At 34.2% G+C, this 22,690-nt stretch overlaps 3 protein-coding genes across 3 annotated transcripts; 1 reads left to right on the top strand and 2 right to left on the bottom strand.

Moving 5' to 3' along the window:
- Window positions 1–2,559: 2,559 nt before the first annotated feature.
- LOC125279997 (macrophage-expressed gene 1 protein-like) lies at window positions 2,560–5,420 on the bottom strand. Its single transcript, XM_048210292.1, has 2 exons — window positions 4,913–5,420; window positions 2,560–4,628 (listed from the first exon to the last, which is right to left on the bottom strand). The coding sequence occupies exons 1-2, from the start codon at window positions 5,363–5,365 to the stop codon at window positions 2,910–2,912; spliced, it is 2,172 nt and encodes a 723-aa protein (XP_048066249.1). The 5' UTR covers window positions 5,366–5,420; the 3' UTR covers window positions 2,560–2,909.
- Window positions 5,421–9,625: 4,205 nt separating this feature from the next.
- LOC125280686 (histone H1.3-like) lies at window positions 9,626–10,276 on the bottom strand. Its single transcript, XM_048211401.1, has one exon. The coding sequence runs from the start codon at window positions 10,204–10,206 to the stop codon at window positions 9,712–9,714; it is 495 nt and encodes a 164-aa protein (XP_048067358.1). The 5' UTR covers window positions 10,207–10,276; the 3' UTR covers window positions 9,626–9,711.
- A 5,832-nt stretch (window positions 10,277–16,108) lies between these two features.
- Window positions 16,109–22,556, top strand: tspan36 (tetraspanin 36). The gene is made up of 7 exons (XM_048209679.1): window positions 16,109–16,461; window positions 19,450–19,641; window positions 19,847–19,921; window positions 20,007–20,102; window positions 20,276–20,425; window positions 21,478–21,561; window positions 21,663–22,556. The coding sequence occupies exons 1-7, from the start codon at window positions 16,402–16,404 to the stop codon at window positions 21,735–21,737; spliced, it is 732 nt and encodes a 243-aa protein (XP_048065636.1). The 5' UTR covers window positions 16,109–16,401; the 3' UTR covers window positions 21,738–22,556.
- The last annotated feature ends 134 nt before the right edge of the window (window positions 22,557–22,690 follow it).

Genomic DNA, 22,690 nt, shown 5'->3' with positions numbered 1-22,690 from the left:
TTTGTTTGTTTGGGTGGGTGGGGCAGTCAATGAATCAATTTGTTCAAAAACACTGATTCTGATTCATTAAGGAATAAAACTTAGGTGTAGCTCAGAGACATTCAATGATGGCTCCATTTGGAACTCTTTCCATCAGCAGAGCAAAAATAGACAAAGTAGCTGTCTTTTCAATACGTGTAACTTTTCCTTGACAATGTATGTTTGATTATACACCTGTGTTTTCCTGGTACTACAGAGAACAGTAGTGTCAAATCACAAAAAAAGGAATATGCTGATATTTAGCCTTGCTGTGTACAAAGATGTTGGTTTAAATGTAATATATGTAATATATTTATTATAATATATATAAAATAAATTATATATAAAACAAAGAAAGAAGCCACAGAGTTAGTGGAATAGTGACAGTTGGCCTTAATACTGCCAAACACACACACACACACACACACACACACACACACACACACACACACACACACACACACACACACACACACACACACACACTTATTTCTACCTACTAATTTTGATTGTTCACTATATTAGCAAATTCATGTTTCCTGATTTATGAGATTATACTGTAACCTTTTAAAGGGAAACAATTATCTCAAACAGGTAGTTAATAAATAGGGGAAATGCCAGATGAACTTAATTCCTGTTTTGTTTGTTGGTGGTTATTTGAATAATGACCAGTGTCCAGGGCAGCACTCCAGGGCAACACTTTAACTGATTAACTGAACAGTTTAACTGATCGCTCATCTGGGCAAACAGTCTTACATAATGGCGCTACTTTAATTTCTCTGTATCAGTATGCTTTCTTACTTGTCATGCAAATGCAAGTTAGAAAAGATAATTGGTGCCATCTTGAGTCTTCAGGGGGAAAAAAGACATTTCTCAGAAGATGAGATGAAACAGAATTTAAGAAGAAGACAAGTAACTGTGATTTTTTTTGGGAGATTAATTATACAAATTAATAGTCTAATGTTGTTTACAGTGTTTGTCTTTGTGCGGCTGGACATATCAGACACTCAATTATTTGTTATATTTCTCAAATAATCTACAATACCCCTCACCCAACAAAACAAACCATGAGGTAGAGTTTTAAGGCACTGCCCCCAAAGAGCATCTAAAACCCCAAATGCAGCTAACACTAGGCCTCTGGTTACAAAGACAAGACTGGTTTACAACTCAGATATAGTTTTACTCTAAATTCACTTTGAAACAGACAAATACCCTTTTTCTATACAGTTCATCCTAATCCTATACCTGCTATATATAATAACTTGAGATATGTACAATCATCCAATTTTCCTATGTAACCATAAATGTATTAATTCAAACTCTATTAAGGAATGGTTCAGAATTGCAAACTGTAGTTAACCAAGATCTAATGTATATCTGACTCAAATTAGTTCTCTCTCATCAAGACAACTTTAGTAAAGATGAAGTGGAGCCTCAACAAATTGCATCAGGACAATTTTATTCAGTCAAGGCATGCATCAAACTTAAGGCCAGATTTACTAACAGCTTGCACCAGCACAAACCCTCTTTTGGCGGTAAAAAAACTATTGTCAGGATTTACTAAAGACATGCAGTGAAAAATTAGCACTGAAAAGGCATGGAAACAGTTATGTATGGGAGGATAATAGTGTGTGATTTACTAAGGTTTGCGCTTGTCAGCAGATCACGTGCAGAACTTTCCATTCCTATCTGCTTTTTTTTTTGGAATTGAACTCTCACGCTAATTTGCCATGTTTTGTAAATCTAGCCCTTAGAGTCATTATTCGATAGTTTCTCTTACCCCTTTTAAAGAAGGGTGTATTAGAAACTGATGGTTTGCTCAAGGCTGTTGATCTGCTGAACTTCAAATAATGCTATAACTTGCTATTGCTTTTCTGGATTCTGCGTCAGCTCTCTTTCCATTGCTAAACTGTATATGCATATATGTGTGTGTATGTTAGATTTGTTTAAGTGTTTGGTCTACTTAATAAAGTCTTGAATGTGTCACACATAAAGTTGTTTGTGGTTCATGCTCATATACTGGAGTCCCTAATCATGCAGATTTTGGCTACATGCTCTAAGTAGTACTGTACAGTATGAAAGTTATTTCCCACACCCCGGAAATTAACATTTCTTAGAATTAATATACAGAGTGTTCACTGGATCAACAGGTTAGTTGATTGTGGTATTAATTTTGCTACATCAAGTTAATTTTTAGAGCTGATCTAAATATTTATAATTAATTAGGCCAATAACTAGTTGTAATAATTAACTATTCATATTTCTTTTTGGGATAATTTGCTACATCTTGTAGATTTCACCTTGAAAGGTCAATTGCAATCTCCCCAGCAACAAGTAAGTGAGACATATAATTTGATAACTTCATCAAGATGTCCTTATATTTATTTAAGGTAAGTATGTCTGGTGTGAAGTTAATGACATTTGCTCAGCTTTTCTTTAAGAACTCTTTATTAGTCACAAAAGCACAACAACTTAGATATATACACATATATCAATAAAAATAATAAATCAGTAGAAAATAACTTTATATAAAGCCCATAATTCTGTATATGTAATTTATTGCAGAGTATTCTTATTTCACAACAGTCTCGCTATAAGACTAGTTAAGCTATAAGTACTGAAACATTTGCTGTACAGTATATCCTTACACTGAAAGATTTTTAAATGTATATATTTTATGACATTCCACAAACAGAAACATTTTCTTTCAGATTTATTCCAATGCTTGGATTGTTAGTTGTTAAACAAATGTGAATATAAGTTATTTTTAGAGAATGGTTACTGACTGAGATCAATACTAGTAAAATAACTGCTGTACCTATTACTGCTGCTGTAGCATTATAGCATTATAAAGCTTTACTGTAAATATTTGAACAGTCATCTTAAAGACATTATGAAAGTAGGGATTGATTAGGGTTTTCATTTGCAATCTCATTCTGTTGTTCTCTCTGAATCTCTACACTGCTCTCACTTTGAACCTCACTATCAATCTCTTCATAGCCTTTGCTCAACCCGATGGCAGAAAACCTCTTTCTCCTTTTCATTATAAACACCATCCCTATGACCACAAGAGCAACCAGAGCCATTACACCAATGGTTACTCCAGCCTTTTCTCCTCCGGACATCTGAGAAGAAGACGCATCAAACATTGATGCCATTTTGTTTAGCTCACCAGGCTTTGCCAGTCGCCACATTTTAGTTTGTCCAACTCTCACCCAAGAACGATCGCCTTCTGTCATTACAGCTACAGTGTTTGTGGCGATCATACTGACCATTGGTGGTCTTGTGAATGGTGGGAGGCGGATAGGCTTTAACTGACCACCAGTGAACACACCGGACTGGACACAATACAATACCTGACAGCCATCACTGATGGCAGCAAGATGTTGGCTGAACTGAGGTGGACAGCGAGATTGACCCTTTGAGAGAGGGTTGCCAGACTGGCAGCTGAAGAAACCAGCAAAAGGCACAGAGAATCTTGTTCCAGCCTCATAATCATTGCTCAGACAAACCATCATGCCATTAGACAAAAAGTGTTGGGTAAAGTAGTTTGGAGGACAGCCGTTAGATTTGGTCAATGGGTTTTGCATGCCTGGCCCAAATAAACCTCCAAAAAGGTATCCAGAGTACTCTGGGGTTTTCTGAGTTGAGGAACACCAGTAAGTTTCAACTTTTGCGCGACGGACACGGTAAGCATCACCACACGTTTGGTCGCAACAAGTAGACAACCACAAGAAACCACATGAATGACAGTGGCTGTGGCATTCATAATGATTATAACCTTTTTCTACTGTCTCAGAGCATAATAGGGTGGTGTTGTACTTTGCAGGGCAAGAATAATCACCAGTGGCTGGGTTTTTCTGTGCTGTCTCATCACAGATGGTATTTCCATCTGATGTCAATGGAGTGCATCGTTGGTAAATGCCACCAAAGCTAAGATTGGTGACTGGACCCTCACAGGAAGCATCATCTACATTTGCCTGGAAGTTGAAGTTTTTGGAATCTGGACTTACACAACCTGGAATGGTATTTATTTTATAGTATCGCTCTGCAGCCTTACGAACTGATGAAGCCATTTTGTTTACTGTCGGTGTTGGGAGGTCTGGGAATGTGGATGGATTAAGAAAATAGTGCAGCGGCAGCCCAGAGCGGTCAATAGCCACCAGATTATTGAGCGTACTCTCTTGCCACTTCTGCAGAGTGATGCCTGGGTAGAATAAAGCTCCACCGTGGCTCTGAATTAAAGAATATGTGATGTTACCCTGATAACCGCTGTTTTCAGAGGTTCCCTGAGATGTTTTGGCACCAATATCAAATTTTACTTTGTCAAAGAAGTTAAACCCTGCTGATGCAGAAACAGAAGACATGTCTGACTGACTGTTAGAGACATAAGACATTTTTAAATAGTCCTCTTGCACCAAAGTAGCACCTGCATCAATACTTGTGATGACATGAGTACCATAATCAAGTATGAGTTTCTCTGACAGGTAAGTTGCTTGACGGGTTTGATTGTTCTCAATAGCGTCTGCAATTTCCTCTGCCTGTCGAGCAAAGCGGGAGTCCAGAGTGAAGTCAGGAAATGCCTTTACTGTGTACAGATGGTTACGGACCTGAGAAACAAATATTTAATAATATGAGAACATTTTTCCATCATATTTACATATTTTATCTTCACATTTTTTATTTTTTAGATGCTAATAAAATTTACAATACTACTTGTTATTTATTTTGGTATTAGAATGGTTTTATATTATATAATTTTATATTGCCATAGGTTAATCAAAATTACATTTTTTCCTTTTTATTAAAAAATCTTCTATATTCGTCCTGCTAACCCTGTTCATACAGTCCATACAACTCAGTATGATGTTTTTTATTTTATTTTTGTACTTACTTGAACTCGTGCTGTTACAGAACTGTCTTTCACTTGGTGGGTTTTCATGCGCTGGTTTTCTGTGGAGAATTTTGCATTGAGCACCGAATAGAAGGAAACATCAGCATTAATGGAGCTTGAAGTGGAGCTTTTTTGGTCCAGCCATGACATGATGATCTCAGAGTTTGTTTCCACTCCGCTCACTTTCTGTGGAATGACAAAGACTTCATCTGGAATGAGATAGACACCATCTTCTGTGGTCTGACACTGGGAATAGCTCAGATTCATCACCCGTCCCATGTCTATGTTGCGCAGGTTATCCCAGCCTCCACCTGGTAGAACCTCCAGCGCTGTCAAACTTGAGTTTTTACGACACACACGAAGTCCATTACTGGGACGATAGAGAGGATGAAGGTTGCAGACATTGATAAAACAGCAGCAAAGCATCAGGAGACAAAAACCTCTTGACTCCATGATCACCAGATGCGTGTTTCACACTACTTCAATAAAATATATGTGGCAGATTTTAGAATTTGCTGAGTTCCTTAATAAAGCCACTTCTCTGTTTCATATCCGTCATACAATTAAAGTCATGAGACAATGAACTTCCTCTTCATGAATTGGCCACCTTGAAGACACAAATAGACAAAAGAAACTTCAACCCCTGTTGAAATGTTCATTTGAAGTTTTATGGGCTGAATGAAACAAATATTTTTCTTGTGGATAATGGCTTATCCCTTGGTAAATTGATCTATGCAGTTATTCTCATTTTTCTGGGTCTTCATAATGTCCCATAATATTTGATCATGTAGGAGGCTTTTTTTTTTTCTTTCAACATTTGTTTCTAAACAAGAGGAACTGAGATTTTTTGCTGCTTCTTGTTTTAGAAGAATATGGCATTAGCAGGCCTTTTCAAATCCTCTTCAATATGAGAAACATTCAAAAACTGCTGTGGGTGTAGCTCATGAAAGCCTCTAACAGGGTTTGTCATCACTTTTTGTACCATATGGTGCCACAGTTCTATATTTTATTATGTCAAAGTAATGGCCTGATGTCAAGCTTAAGGGCATTTTCAACAAATAATAAATCCCAAATAACAAATAACAATGAATTCTACTGCATTTTTCATCTTTGAGGTTTGTATTCTGTGCATTTATCCAAGCGGTCAGCATGTGATGTTTACATTCTGTGTTGAACGAAAATTAATTTACAAGCCATAAAATAAATTTACAAGCCATTACCAAACTATCTAGCAGAAGATACTGTCCAAAGTACTTTTGAATGCTCAAAGCCTGACTGCACCTTAAAAGGACCTTTTAAAGAACTGAGTTAAACTGATAAAGAACCAAGACTTGAAGCAACTTTATATTTAGCATCACTATTTTTAAACATCCAGTGACATGTTAAGATCAAGTTCAATCTAATAGTTGGCAAATTGATTTTGTCAGGACAGGTACGTGGGGAGAAAATCATGAAAATGGACACTCTAGAAACACGATGGGTGGATCCATTCAAGCACTTCCTTTACAGTTGACAAATATTTTTTATTATTATCTATTTTTACCCATAAGGGGGAAAAACATCCAAATTACTGTTTTTATGCTTGCTGCTATTTTTGTTGTATTTTTCATTTTAGTTTGTTATTGGTTATTATTTACAGCTCATCTTTTTCACAATGTGTTTTTTTTTACTCTCTAGCTATTGCATTTGCAATGCATCATATGTTGAGGCCCATGGCAGATACTGTTTCTCAATAATTGCTTCTTTAATTACATTTTCTTAAACAAATGGAAGAAACTCTGTAACTTTGAACACAATCTTGTATTTCTTCCCAGGCAGATGCTGTCTCACCCAGAAATCTCATGGAAAATACATTACACCACAATACACACACAGTGATAAATGGTGCAGATACTTGGAACTTGGAAGGATTTGTTTTCAAGATGAAAGAAAACTGCTATCAATGTTACTGTTTTTGTCTTAGTGTTAATGAGGAACAGTTCAGTCAGCACATTCATTTGCATATGCTTTTATTAAGTCTTTTTTGCCTTGGTTTTTTATTAATGTAAAAACCTAATAGAGGCTATAGGATCTTTTAAGATAGATATAAATAGCATGATAAAGAGCCTTTCTATTTGGCTGCTGTTACAAGCTGAAGAAGCCTAACCTGGTACTGTTTTGAACCATGTAGAGCATTGCTGGCAGTGGACATGAACATAAACTATGTTTTTACATTTACAAAATAACACAGACATTTACAAAATAAATAAATAAAATAAAAAATACTGGTTAAGTAGTAAAAAAAATACTGTCTTACAGTTCTTCTGAAGATTGTCCTGGTCTTCTTGCAGTCACACTACACTTTTCACTTTTGTTCACACTATATATACATACAAGCACGTGCAAAAGGAAATTCCATCTTCTAATTTGGGCCAAAGTTCTTGTTTGATGACCTGCAAGTCTGTATAGCAAAAAGATAACCAATAGAGGATAAAATGTCAATCTGTCAAATAAAAAATAAAAAAAGAAAGGAAAAAAAATCTAAACTTCACATGGTTTGTAATATGTGGGAAAGTGAAATATGTATTATATTTTAATATTTTGAATGTATAAAATGTATTATTTACAACAAACATAATCTCTAGAAAATTATATCATATCTATCTTTATAATATATGGCATGCTCAAAGGCTATTGTGTAAAGTAACACTTCCTCAAAGATTGGTTTGCACGCCCTTGACCTCCTTTATATGAATGTAAACACTGGAGAGCACAATGAAATCACATGATGTTTTGTCTTTGGCTATACAGAAGTTTGTTGGCAGCAAATATTATGGTTAACAAATGTTATGCTTTATTATACTATAGTTTCTCTAATTCCTTTGCCAAAGTTTGATGTATTATGTATCAAAAGTTTAAAATACCCAGATTGCAACAGTGTGAGTGTGCTCATAAGAGAGGTTTGTTTGGCCCACTTGCACTTTTGATCAATTAAAATACACGACACGGAAAATCTGCCAGTGACGCTCTGCGGGTGCAAAATTATACAAGACGTTTGCGTGAGAATGGGCGCAACTGATGCAACTGTGCAAAAACCTGACATAAACAAAAAATCTATAGATGCAAACATGATGAGCGGTTTCAGAAAAGATGAACATATATTGTACATATTCTATAGTTAACATAATCTTAACTATAGATAGTATTTTACTCATAAAACAACAAAAAACACATTATAAAAATAAAAATAAAAAATAAAATAAAAACCCCATAGGAAATTCCCAAAGCTCATAAATAATAACTCTCTTCCGGATTGCACCACTGCATTTTGCAGACTAATGTTTAACTATTATTTTACTGCTGTATTACTGCTTGTTGCTAGCTATTTTTATACTGTTGTTGTGTTTTTATTTTCACATTCTGTTATTGGTATGAGTGTAAAGATAAGCAGATGGGAGACATGATAGTCAATCACTTTACAGGCAAAGAACAACATTCTCAAAAGTATGACTTGGGTCATTTTAACTCGATTGGGAATTTACATTTATCCATTTGGCACACTTTTATCCAATACTTATTTTAATTAGCCTAATTAATTAATTAGACATTGCCAAGTTGCCAAGTATTTATTGTATTAGCCTTTTCCTTTTTGGTTTATATGAGATGAATGTGTTAACAAAATGTATTAATATTATTATTATTCATGTTATGATTATAATCATTTATTAATGTTACAAGCAATGTGTACTTTTTTTCTAGCATTTAGACACATTGATTTACTTTCATGATGGTTATCAAAAGAGTGTGCTTTCATTTAAATATGTTAATATTTTTATAAGTATATGAAAATTATTAATATTAGAAATATTAATATTAATTCACACTAGTTACAGGAAAGTTTATTTATACTTAAACAAACATTTTTGTAACTATGTTTCCAGTTTAGAAAAGAAAATAGGCTAGGCTATATAACTTGACGTCTTACGTCTTTTTCCAGTTTACCTTGTAACGCTCTAATGCCATTTATTAATTTCAAATTTTCTCTAACTGTTGTTATAAGTTCAAACATATTGGTGATGTATAAAGTAATTGCGCTCTTGGATGAGCATTTCTTAACTGAATACGTGAATAAGTGACGTGTGTATTTACGCACGAGCTTTATGCGCGTTATTCCACTATATGGTGTTCTCTGAAAAGCAGTTCAATGTCTAATGGCCAAGGGGTCTCCAACCCTGCTCCCCGAGGTCTACCATCCTGCAGAGTTTAGCTCCAAGTTACCCAAATCAAACACACCTGAACTAACTAACCAAGGTGTTCAAGGCATAGCAGGTAAGTGTGTTGTAGCAGAATTGGAACTGAAGCCTGCAGGAAGGTTGGCCTCCAGGAACAGAGTTGGCTACCCCGAAGGACGACTCACTGCTTTTCAGAGAACACCATCTAGTGGATTAACGTGTATACTGTAAAGCTCGTGCGTAATAATTACACTTTTCACTACAAAACTCTCTACCAGTCATGTAATTCTTAACATTTATCATGCGTTGGTATTATTTGCCAAAAAAATTATAAATAACCTATAATAGAGTTACCTATTAACTCTATAAAATGGTATTATTGTCCAAATATGGGAATTAGGCTAATATGAACTTTGGTCTGTTGTAAATAGTAAAATAATAATAATAATTATTATTATTATATTATCAATACACCAAATTCAATGCACCAAGAGACTAAAAAGATTTTCATTAATTAAGAATTGTTTTATTTTATTTATTTTTTTTTACAAAGGAAGCAATATCCTTTAAAAAGTATGAACAAACAAGTTATTTCTTGGCAGTTTTTGCTTTGCTTGATTTGGAAGCTCTTCGTTTGGCCCTCTTGGGTCTTGTGGTCTTCTTGACCGCAGCTGTCTCGCTGGCCTTTCCAGAACTTCTTAAATTTCTCCTTTTCTTCTTAGGGGATTTCTTTGCCCCGGCAGGTTTCTTGGCCGTCTTTCTCTTTGCCTTCTTAGGCTTTGTAGCAGCTTTCGAGCCGATCTTAAATGATCCAGATGCTCCAGTGCCTTTGGTCTGAATCAGGCGACCGCTGGCCACCAGCCGCTTAACTGCCAGCTTGATGCGCGAGTTGTTTCTTACCACATCATAACCACTGGCAGACAGCGCTTTCTTCAGAGCGACCAGAGAGACGCCACCACGCTCCTCTGAAGATGACAAGACCTTGAGGATCAAATCAGACACACTGGGTCCTGACTTCTTGGCCTTGGATCTTCGTCTTGACGTTTTAGTAGCAGAAGATGGGGCTGGTGTGGCAGCTGACATGACTGACAGGTTATTTGAGCTGGAACATCAGCTGGAAGAAGATGTCCGATGAGAGTAAGTTGAGGGGCGGGTGCGTGCAATTAAAATACTCACCATGAGAACCGTGTAGACTCTAGTAGTCATGAATTCAGCGCCTTTTATGAGCCGCAATAATTTGTGTTTTCCGACTAATAGAAAGAGTATGTTTTTTGCTTTTTAAAATAATATAACGACCTGGATTGTCCATCAGAAAATCAAGAAAGTGCCACAAGGACATTTAAGTTGTACGTAGCATCCAAACAATACAGTGATAATTTGTTTTTTATTTGCAAATGTGAAGAATCGATGTGCCGTGCCGTTTTAAGACTGAACAATCTTTGCACTTTGTATAATTACATGCTTTAAAACCATTGTTTACATATTATGTCTCATTATTCAGCGAGAGTGGACCATATTTAATATATTCATGAATGAATAAAGCGAATATTTTGCAGAGTTTCTGAACAAATAATACATTTTCACTGTACTAAAACACATTTTCTTTTTCTGTCAGTTTCAGTCAGTTATGGACCTATAAAAACAATGACGTTGAATAAATGTAATTAATACTGCAATAACACTGATAAATTATTTTTAATATAGTCTTTTTTTTTTTTTTAGTTACCAACCAATCTGTCAGGTGGGATTGTTTGAGATCTGAGGCTATTATGTCCATTACGTCCATTGTGCTTATTTGGCTGATAGCTTTACAGTGCTAAAATAATCTTATAGTTTAATTCATAAAAGCTGTTAAATTCTTACAGTTTGATCTTCTGGAGTTATTACAGCAGAAGGGTGTCTCCTAGATGCTGAAACCTTATCTTCGATGCCATGTCAGTTGGTAGATAAATGACCTAAAAGGACCCTTTTGGTTGTTTTGCTTGTTTCAAATTTTTAATTTTCTGGCAGTTTATTAAAAGATTACATTTGCATAGATGATTTTGTTACTTTTAAATCAAACATGCTGACTTTGTGAGTACTTAGTTCAAAAACAATAGTTAACTGTAACTATGATTGTATGATTTTATTTTTATATCATGATTTTATGTGTTTTTAGCATTTTAATTTAGATTTGAGCTAGATGAATTTTTTATATCAATAATAATTTAATAGTTTAAATACTTTTAAGTCATCCTGCAGCCCCCTTGAAAGTTTTGTTTGTGAACCGGTGCTCTAAAATGTTCACATATTTTTCTTTCATCTTGAATACATGTGCACTTATCTAAATCATTATATTTAATGACAAAAAAAAAGAAGAAAAAAAAAAAGTTTTTTTCAGAAATATCATGAAATTAATCATTTATAATGAATAAAAAAATGATATACATTTTTGGGGAGTCGCCCCACACAACATTTTAAGTCAAATAATTTTACTGTTAACTTTGAAACAAATATTCTCACATTGTGTAAAACTCTGTGGTTTATTTGAGATTTATCAAAATTTTCATTAAGCCAATTATGTTTGTGTTGTTTGGCAAAGTTCGACATACAGTATACATACTGGGGCTTTTGCTTTCACAAGGGTATTGAGCATTAAAGGTAGGGTAGGCAATTTCAGAGAGGCTAGCAATAGCAAGCTAGCTTTAAAGGCATCAGATCCCACCCTCCCTTCAGAGTGCTCTCCAAAGCTACGCCTCCTCCAACACATATGAACGCACACAGTAGAGTCTGCAAAGTATCACGAGAGACTGCGTTGAATGTCTCAAAGCACATAATATTACAATAATAATGAAAAGAGCTCTTACTTGTACCACCTGACTGCTACAATTAATTTCTGCATTGATAGTCAGAGCTTTTCTGTTAAAAGAACACATTTTACTTAAAGGGTTAGTTCACCCAAAAATGAAAATAATGTCATTTATTACTCACCCTCATGTCGTTCTACACCCGTAAGACCTTTGTTCATCTTCGGAACACAAATTAAGATATTTTTGATTAAATCCGATGGCTCAGTGAGGCCTCTATAGACATCAATGCCATTGTAAATCTCAAGATCCTTAAAGCTCAAAACATTTAAAACAGTTAAAGAGAGTTTGGTGGTTAATATTATAAAGCAACGAGAATACTTTTTGTGCACCAGAAAAACTAAATAACGACTTTTCAACAATATCTCGTGATGGCCGATTTCAAAACACTGCTTTGGAGCTTTACAAATAGAATCAGCGGTTCGGAGTGCCAAAGTCACGTGATTTCAGCAGTTTGATAGGAGATCCGAATCACTGATTCGATTCATAAAGCTCCGAAACAGCGTTTTGAAAACAGCCCATCACTATATTGTTGAAAATTGGTTATTTAGTTTTTTTGGCACACAAAAAGTATTCTCGTTGCTTTATAATATTAACCACCAAACTCTCTTTAACTGTTTTAAATGTTTTGAGCTTTAAGGATCTTGAGATTTACAATGGCATTGATGTCTATAGAGGCCTCACTGAGCCATCGGATTTAATCAAAAATATCTTAATTTGTGTTCCGAAGATGAACAAAGGTCTTACGGGTGTAGAACGACATGAGGGTGAGTAATAAATGACATTATTTTCATTTTTGGGTGAACTAACCCTTTAAGTAAAATGTGTTCTTTTAACAGAAAAGCTCTGACTATCAATGCAGAAATTAATTGTAGCAGTCAGGTGGTACAAGTAAGAGCTCTTTTCATTATTATTGTAATATTATGTGCTTTGAGACATAATTCAACGCAGTCTCTCGTGATACTTTGCAGACTCTACTGTGTGCGTTCATATGTGTTGGAGGAGGCGTAGCTTTGGAGAGCACTCTGAAGGGAGGGTGGGATCTGATGCCTTTAAAGCTAGCTTGCTATTGCTAGCCTCTCTGAAATTGCCTACACTACCTTTAATGCTCAATACCCTTGTGAAAGCAAAAGCCCCAGTATGTATACTGTATGTCGAACTTTGCCAAACAACACAAACATAATTGGCTTAATGAAAATTTTGATAAATCTCAAATAAACCACAGAGTTTTACACAATGTGAGAATATTTGTTTCAAAGTTAACAGTAAAATTATTTGACTTAAAATGTTGTGTGGGGCGACTCCCCAAAAATGTATATCATTTTTTTATTCATTATAAATGATTAATTTCATGATATTTCTGAAAAAAACTTTTTTTTTTCTTCACCAAACTCACATGAACTGTTTTAAATATGTTTAAAAGGCAAAGGTGTAACTGCAGTTTAATTGGAAAAGAAGAGATGTTAAATCCTTTGGGGTACAACACTCTAGAAAGTTTGAGAACCACTGAAAAGGATAAAGAATTTCAGAAGTGATACTGCTAAGAGTGCAATGTCAATACAGCCTGTTACCTTGATTCAAAATTTTCATAAGCTTAAATTAATTGGTCTAAAGAGAAAAATTGTAATGACTTTTGTTTAAAGACTATATAAAATATACTGTAAAGAGATTGCCAGTAATTTACTGTAAAATGTTTTACAGTATTGTTACTGTATTTTTCAATTACAGTATTTTGTACAGTACTGTATTTCAGTTACAGTATAGTACTGTACATATGACAGTAAAATACTGTTCAAATTACAGAAATCCAGTCCTTCATCTAAAAAATCTAGTGAAATGCAATGCCAAAAGTCTGTCATTTTCACAAAGAAGTTATACTACTTTAAATAATTTGTCTTAAAATATTTATATTTATTATTTATATTTTTATATTATACTTATAATATTTATTTATATTATACTTATAATATTTACACTTAAAGTTAAGAGTTGTAGAATCATAAAAAGGACTCAAAGGCTGAAAGTAAACAGCTTTTATCAGTCCACTATCACGAAACTATGGCTGCGTCCGAAAACCTAGGTAGCTGTCTTGCTGCTTGGCTGTCTTATAAGAGAATGACTTGTACGGCAGCGTTTGTGCATGAAGGCACCTCACGAAATTGATTTCGGACAGACTTCTGAGGCAGCGTAACAGTTTAATGATCTAACGTTACAGCAATATAGCGCGAGCTTTGGTGAGAACTAAACAAATATTTAATTATTACAGTTGTAATTTCTCGATAGAAATGATATCGAAATTGAAATATGTTGGTCAAAATCGTACATTTATACACAAACTGAGCAGCAAACGCAACTTTCGGACGCCATCTTTATTTTTCTAGCTCAACTGTCACAAAATGGAAAGCACAGGATTGTGGGATATCAAAGGCAGCTAAGGATACATCTATGCTTCCTTCAAAAATCGATCAGATGAAGGTATCTCATGAGATAGGAAGTGAAGCTAACATTGGATTCGGACGTGCCTTGATGCCTTACTACCTTGAAATGTGTCCTCAGAAGGCAGCATTTTCCAGTTTTCGGACGCAGCCTATAACTGTACTTCGACGGTTGATGATGACGTAGAGCAAGAACACAAGGACGCAAGATCGCTGAAGAACGCATATTGAGAAACATCTCGTTCTCACTTATGAGGTTCCCGCTACAAATACGTGACGGCTCGTGAAAGTAAACCGTTTGTTTTGCTTAATTTTAATAAAGTGATAACCTGAAGAAAGCCTGCAGTATTTTTATTGGAATATAAAATATAATCTTAACAATTACAAGCATGTAACACAAAGGCTAACGTACTCATTTTCATAAATACACGCGGTGAAATAAAAAGATATAAAATGATATGAAAACAATGTCTATATATCTATAATATTGTGGAAAAAAAAATCTTAATAGGTTATGGCATTTGTTTGTGATGTTATGTTGTATTTATTGTGCATTAGCCACTTATAATATGCTGGGACGGTCAGTTGAGCAACAAGATCGCAGCACATCTCAATGGACTTCCGGGTTACTTCCTGGTTGTCGTTAAGACAGCTCGAGCACTTCCGGTGAACTGTTAGCTGTTCATTCTGTAGTCGTTGTACATTGACAAAACCATCTATGGTTGACTTTTTAATGTTGTATTTATATTTTAATGCTGTTATCACATTTACCTATAATTGCCAATAAACCAGTTTTATTGATTGCAATAAAGACGAAGCTATTGGGACTGTTTAAAAACGCCGTGTCTGTAATTAGACACGCACACACATTTTTTTCCCCAGCACTTCAAATGTTATTTTTAATGTGATGACCACAAACATTATTTGTTCATCCTTCTGAGATTGTCCCCATTGTAAAACCGAACGTTTAAAAATGTAGGAAATTTAACATTTGATAGAAAACACTTATTTAAAAATAAAAAAGACAGTAATTAGCACTTTAACCAGCAGGTGGCGGCAAAGTAGCATTTATTTGCGCACATACCAGCCATTTCCTCTAAACGTTTTTCACTTCGTTTTTGACTAAATATTAAACATTATAAAATAACTAGGTTTAAAATACATTTTGTCAATGTGAAGTATGAAATGCTCACAAAATCTTATGAAAAACAATAACTTTTATTGTGAATTACACAGAAAGCGAGCACCGTGCTCTCCCTTTGTAATCACAGCAGCTGTCAGTCAGTGCAGTGCAAGATCAATGATTTCAGCACACTTGTGAAAACACAGATTTTATTAAATTAATCTAACTAAAGTGCACAATAAATATTTAATTTTTGAAGCTTTTTTTCCACATAAAAGTGTGAAAACTGATGGTCGAATTGAATTTAGCCAAGGAGGAACATTGAGGTACGTCTTTATTTTATTTATTTTTATGCTGTCTTACGTTTGAATAACTAAATTAATGCTATGCCACACTAGTGACTATATTCTGATTATAAACTAAGTATTACACTACTGATGCTCAACACACCACCAAATGACATCTCACCGGAAGTTTTCGAGCTGGCTTATATTAATGCGGAAGTTCTAAAGAACGCTCCGTGCATATAGTCCATTCTCAAATGATGCGTTCTGTGTCTTCGTGTCCTCGCGAGTTCGTTCTTTCAAGGCCGCCTGGCAAGACGGGTCTCCACGAGAACGCAAGTCCGTTCTCTGCGTTCTTGGAATTGAGAAACAGCCTCTATCTTCTTTGGTCACGTCACCTAGGCAACACCGGACGTATACGGTATTTAGGACCTGGGGGTTTCCGTTGTTGGCGTATGAGAGAGCATGTGACTGACTGAACTATAAAGAACACCAGGAAAGAAGACGTCACAAACTCAAAAGAAAAAAGGAGAACGCCACAAACTATCCGAAACATTCCCAGCTTCCATTCCCATCACTCAGCAGCAGACATGGATTGCGGAATTATAACATCCAAAAGCGTTCTTTTGCTTCTCAGTTTAATATTTTGGGTGAGTTTTTTTCTTTTTAATATAAGTTCTGTTGTCATTTTGTTTCCTAAATATAGCCCATCATCAGATGTAAGCGCTGGACGTAGGCTACTTGTATGAGGTTTACAAACCTATGCTGTCCATGTTCTAGGTTTCAGTTGTTTGATGACTATATTTGTAGGAAGGGTCCTTCTGATAACTATATTTATAGGACGAAGGATCCTTTATAAGCATAACAATAGTTTGTATTCATTCAGAGGTTGTTTCTCCTTCTCCAGACCGCTAAATGAATGTTTAGTCAGAGTTACTTGCTTCTGACAGCGAGTTCTTCTCTAGAATGTAATTTAATTTAGGGTGAGTCATTTGTTTGCTCTTTGTTTATACACTTAAGACAACCATATGAAAGGGCTTCTGTGCCTTTTGCTATGCTGCCTTTAAACGTATTCACACTTGTTTATTTCAGAGTTGATGTAACTGTCAGAGCTTCTAACTTGATTTAAGTGGAAATAAAGATTTTTTTTATGCCCGTATTGTCTGTGCCATCATGTAGGCCTAGTCATCTGACTCGGCTTAATGTTGCGTGCTCTTTTCTGGCTTCACTGAGCACAAAGGGGAGTTCTGTAGAAAACCAACACTTCTAAATCTTCTGTACAGCCATTTTAAAAATTTCCTACTCACAGAGACATTTCTAAAATTCACAGAAGCAAACACAAACTTTTTAGGGCTGAGACCCTCAGGGGCCCCATTGTTCCCCTTTCCCAGTCCTGCCTGCATGCGAGACATTTTCTAATTTCTCCAACAACAACAGTGCAATAAGTAACAAAACTGGAAAATCTGAGAACTGAAAGTTCTCATCGTAGCATCTTTGTCTTCTGAAAAGCTGATTTATTGCTGTTATCATGTGTACTGTTCGACCTCAAGGGTTTCTGTTTTGCTTTTACCGCTTCTGCTCAAGCTGAGGCACAAGACCAGGATTCCAGGAAAGATTAGTGGGCAGGAAAAGGTTACTCATGGTCTCGTGACTGTGCATTGTGACTGACTACTGAAGAAACAGATCATGTGCTAGCGAGTCAGACATAAACCTGAGTTCCAAAGTGTACTTGTTATGAAATGACACCATATGACATCATGTGAGATATGATGAATGTATTCTTATTATGGAACTGAACTATGTAAATTCTGGGAAGTTAAATAAGTGTAATATATTGGTTGAAAATTGTAAAAGAAAAAATCAAAACCATAAACCAGATGGCATAATATATTTAAACTTCTGTTGAAAATGGTAAATAATGGTGTGTAATATATATATATATATATATATATATATATATATATATATATATATATATATATATATATATATATATATATATATATATATATATATATATATATATATATATATATATATACACACACACAGTACAGTCCAAAAGTTTGGAACCACTAAGATTTTTAATGTTTTTAAAAGAAGTTTCGTCTGCTCACCAAGGCTACATTTATTTAATTAAAAATACAGTAAAAAACAATTTAAAATAACTGTGTACTATTTAAATATATTTGACAAAGTAATTTATTCCTGTGATGCAAAGCTGAATTTTCAGCATCGTTACTCCAGTCTTCAGTGTCACATGATCCTTCAGAAATCATTCTAATATGCTGATTTGCTGCTCAATAAACATTTATGATTATTTTCAATGTTGAAAACAGTTGTGTACTTTTTTTTTTTTCAGGATTCCTTGATGAATAGAAAGTTCAAAAGAACAGCATTTATCTGAAATACAAAGCTTCTGTAGCATTATACACTACCGTTCAAAAGTTTGGGGTCAGTAAGAATTTTTATTTTTATTTTTTTTGAAAAGAAATTAAAGAAATGAATACTTTTATTCAGCAAGGATGCATTAAATCAATCAAAAGTGGCAGTAAAGACATTTATAATGTTACAAAAGATTAGATTTCAGATAAACACTGTTCTTTTGAACTTTCTATTCATCAAATAATCCTGAAAAAAAATATTGTACACAAATATTTTGTACAATTGTACACATTAAATGTTTCTTGAGCAGCAGATCAGCATATTAGAATGATTTCTGAAGGATCATGTGACTGGAGTAATGATGCTGAAAATTCAGCTTTGCCATCACAGGAATAAATTACTTTGTGAAATATATTCAAATAGAAAACAGTTATTTTAAATTGTAATAATATTTCACAATATTACTGTTTTTACTGTATTTTTAATTAAATAAATATAGCCTTGGTGAGCAGATGAAACTTCTTTTAAAAACATTAAAAATCTTAGTGGTATATATATATATATATATATATATATATATATATATATATATATATATATATATATATATATATATATATATATATATATATTTTTTTTTTTTTTTTTTTTATTTATTATTATTATTATTATTATTATATATATATATATTTTTTTTTTTACCATTTTCAGCAGAAGTTTAAAATTTAATGACCCTTAAATAAAAAAAATTAAAAAAAAAAAGAATTTCAGTTGACATCTTGATTGTGTTTTTTTTTAAAACATTTTAATTTAGATTTTAATTTGATTATTTTAATATATCAATAATAATTTAAATACTCTTAAGTCATGAGAGTGTTTTTTTAGGCCGCTTAGTGGGCCCCAGCCCCTTGGTTGAAAACCACTGCTCTAAAATGTCATGTGGTGTAACCATCAAGTAAAAAGTAATGACATATTTTACTTATACCTTGAATACATGTGAGTGTATCATGAAATTATATTTACTATTAATTTTGGGCAGAGTCTTACCACATGACATTTCACCTTAACCTACCTTGCCATAATAAAAAGGTAAAATTATCTGAGATTTTAGGTTATATTGACCTTGAGTCATGGGAGTCTACAGGGGTCCTCTCTATGTTTATTTGTAATTTTGTGTTGCACCACTTAAATGTAAAGTTTCATGCTATTGTATTGACCCACCTGTTATGTTGTTTTTTTGTTTTGTTTTTCAGGGTGCTGGAGTGGCCCTTGCATATGTTGGTTCTTATGTGATAAAGAGCTACAACAGCTTTGAAGACTTTGTCTCTGATAAGTACAGCATCATCCCAGCAGCCATTATAATCGGCGTGGCTGTGGTCATGTTTGTCATCGGGACCGTTGGCTGCTGTGCAACTCTGAGGGAGTCCAAAGTCGGTTTAGGCTTTGTAAGTATGAGCCATTCGTCTGTTTGTACACCTTTTGTGCCCAAAGCTTTTGTTTCAGTTTATTTTATCGAAAATAGAGAGTAGGGTCCATGTGGTGGTTTCTATTCCTTTTTTTAAAGCCTTTGGGGTAAGTACTGTTTTCATCATGCTGTAGATTTTCAGGGGGGTTTAATATTTTATGCCTTTCTCTGAATTTTTCATTTAGTTTCTTATCATCATCATGATAGTCTTCGCAGCCGAGGTGACCGCTTTTGTGTTTGGCTTCATCTACAGGGGCAGAGTAAGTTATTCTCATATAACTTATGAATAACATTTTTAAAATGGGATATGAATCATTGGAAACTCTTTCCCTGTGATGTTTACAGATTAAGGGTGACCTAGAAAAGACAATGAAAGACGTCTTCCAAAAGTATGATGGTCTGAACTCTGAAACCCATGCAGTGGATATCTTGCAAACTCAAGTAAGTCTGAAAGGTTCCTTCATATCATTGGAATAATTTTTGGTTGCACAGGAAATGACAGACAAACTGAACAGGAAATGGATGCATGAAGCAGTCTCATTCTCTTTATTCTCCCTCTGATCTTTTTTTTTTTTTTTTTTTTTTACATTTACTCTCCACCTACACATTCTCAGCTGGAGTGCTGTGGGGTGAATAACTTCACAGACTGGACTGCATCACCATGGTTTGTCCAGCATAACAACTCTGTGCCACATTCCTGCTGTAAAGCAAATGCTACACAATGCACTGGTCAACTCACCCAACCAGATCTTCTGAACACACAGGTTTGAGCATTCATTTGATATTATGCATTATTGTATTCAGTGAACAGTGTTATTTGAGTATTATTTATATACTATTTTAGTATTTATTCATTTATATTTTTATATTTCAAGTTTTAGTTGTTGTTTTTTCTATTTAGAATTTTTCAGTTTTAGTAATTTTAGTACTTCAACCTCAAACTTATTTCAGTTTATATTTGCATTTAAATTAGAGATGCACCGTTACCAAATTTCTCTACTGATAACTGATTATTCAGAGTGATATCTACGATAACCAAATATTCAGAGTGAGAGTGATATCTGCCGATACTGATAACCGATTATTCAGAGTAATATATGCCGATTATTCAGTGATATCTGCCGATACCGATAACCGATTATTCAGTGATATTTCCAGATACTGTGGGATCTGCTTTTTATACCTTCTTTTAAATTAATGATAATTTCATTATAATTAATAATTAATAATTAATCATTATATTTTTAATTATATTTTGAAAGAATTGCACATAAAAACTTTATTCTCTCCATTTCATCAACTTGTTTCAGAGTAACTGGTATCAGTAATAAACAAACACATTACTCAGATTACTATTAACACAAATTAACTAAATTCTGAAGATTAAATTAATATTTCTTAACTTTCTGAATGTAATTAATTAATATAATTACTATTAATATTGAACATCAAACTGGTTTCTTAGCATTTTCTTTACACACAGCCAAAATGCAGTGCATTTTCCTGCCCTCTTTTGATTGACAGGAAATGGTTTTAAACTATCGGCCGATAGCCGGTAGAGTGAAAATTAGCATTTATCAGCCGATACTGATTATTGGCCGATATATCGGTGCATCTCTAATTGAAATGTTTCATCTAATATTTATGTTTATTTTATTCCAGCTTAAGTAAGAAAATTCTTTTTTTAATAATTTTCATTTTAGTTAACAATAACAACACTGGCATCAGCATATTCCCAAGCCGTTTTCTCAAAAATATGTAATTGGTTTTTAAACAATTTTTTGTGGGGGTAAAACATATTCTGATTTTCCTACAGGGATGTGAAGCTAAACTGGAGCAGATGCTTCAGGATGTGCTTAGTTATGCAATGTTGGTCATCCTGGGATTTGCCATCATAAAGGTACATAAGCTCATTTTAGCCTCATCATTATCCTTGTTTATCGGACAATGAATTTAACAAAGTTTTTGTGTGTGTGTGTGTGTGTGTTTCCTCTTTTTCAGTTTTTTGGGATGCTCAGCATTTGTGTCATCACCTGCAGAAGCAAGAAGAATGACTATCAGCCTCTGTATGCGTGATAGTAAAATCTCCTGAATCCCTCTCTTGGGACAGTCTGTTCTCAATACTGTGCAGCTAAACACAGCCTCACTGGCACCATAAACTGATGTTTGAAGGTGTGCCAGTATTCCAAAAAATCAGTACAATTTTTTTTTTTTTTTTTAATACCTATCGTTTGAAGAATGCAAAAATGCAATTTGAACAAGAAATACTGACAGGAACCACAGAGGTGTGTGGCCAAAAAAAACCCAAAAAACTGAACATTACCAAATTATCACAGAGGGGTCAAAAAATTATTTTGTAGTATTTTTGACGGTTAATGTTTTTCTGCCAAATGCCATAAAATATATGCCTACCCAACTCCATAAAGTTTTAGGAAATGTTACTATAGCAGCGTTTCACCAAGTGTGTATAGATTTAGGTCAAACTTTAGAGTTGATAGATGCACTTCATTTTTAAGGATTTTATGTGTTTCTGTGTGCTTTAGGTTCTACATTGTTCAGTTTTTTTTTTTTTGTTGCTTTTTTTGCTGCTATCCAAACTGTCTTTATAGTCGTCTATGTGTATTATATCTATTAATATGATTTAGCTTAACAGAAAGATATTAAATTAAATTATGGAAATAAATTGGTGAGTGTATTTCTGAAATTTTTAAGATTACAAAAGTGAATGTTAATAATTATCCTCAAATGACTGTTGTTTATCAACACCATTTCTGAGGAAATACCCGTGTGAATTTAGATAAATTGTAGGCGTTAACTTTAGTTATCTGTCTTGTGCTGACACATTTGTGAAGATACTTCTCATGAAAGTAAGCCATAAACTGTCATTATCAGAAATGCTCTGTTGGCCTGCTTTTTGATGCAAATAACACAAAATGTACAGACACTATCACTGCATTTGAAAACCATCACTTGACTTTGTTAAAAAGTGTTTTCAAATACATGATTTTAATTTGAATGTAATCATTAAA

Source organism: Megalobrama amblycephala, linkage group LG12, assembly GCF_018812025.1.
Source record: "Megalobrama amblycephala isolate DHTTF-2021 linkage group LG12, ASM1881202v1, whole genome shotgun sequence".
In the NCBI taxonomy this organism is placed as follows: domain Eukaryota; kingdom Metazoa; phylum Chordata; class Actinopteri; order Cypriniformes; family Xenocyprididae; genus Megalobrama; species Megalobrama amblycephala.
This window is presented reverse-complemented; position numbering and strand designations above follow the sequence as displayed.

Coding starts and splice junctions, on each gene's coding strand:
- LOC125279997 (XM_048210292.1), bottom strand. CDS start 5,365: ATGGAGTCAAGAGGTTTTTGTCTCCTGATGCTTTGCTGCTGTTTTATC. Junction 4,629..4,912: donor CTGTAACAGCACGAGTTCAA/GTAAGTACAAAA, acceptor TTTGTTTCTCAG/GTCCGTAACCATCTGTACAC.
- LOC125280686 (XM_048211401.1), bottom strand. CDS start 10,206: ATGTCAGCTGCCACACCAGCCCCATCTTCTGCTACTAAAACGTCAAGA.
- tspan36 (XM_048209679.1), top strand. CDS start 16,402: ATGGATTGCGGAATTATAACATCCAAAAGCGTTCTTTTGCTTCTCAGT. Junction 19,642..19,846: donor CCAAAGTCGGTTTAGGCTTT/GTAAGTATGAGC, acceptor TTTTTCATTTAG/TTTCTTATCATCATCATGAT. Junction 20,103..20,275: donor TGGATATCTTGCAAACTCAA/GTAAGTCTGAAA, acceptor ACACATTCTCAG/CTGGAGTGCTGTGGGGTGAA.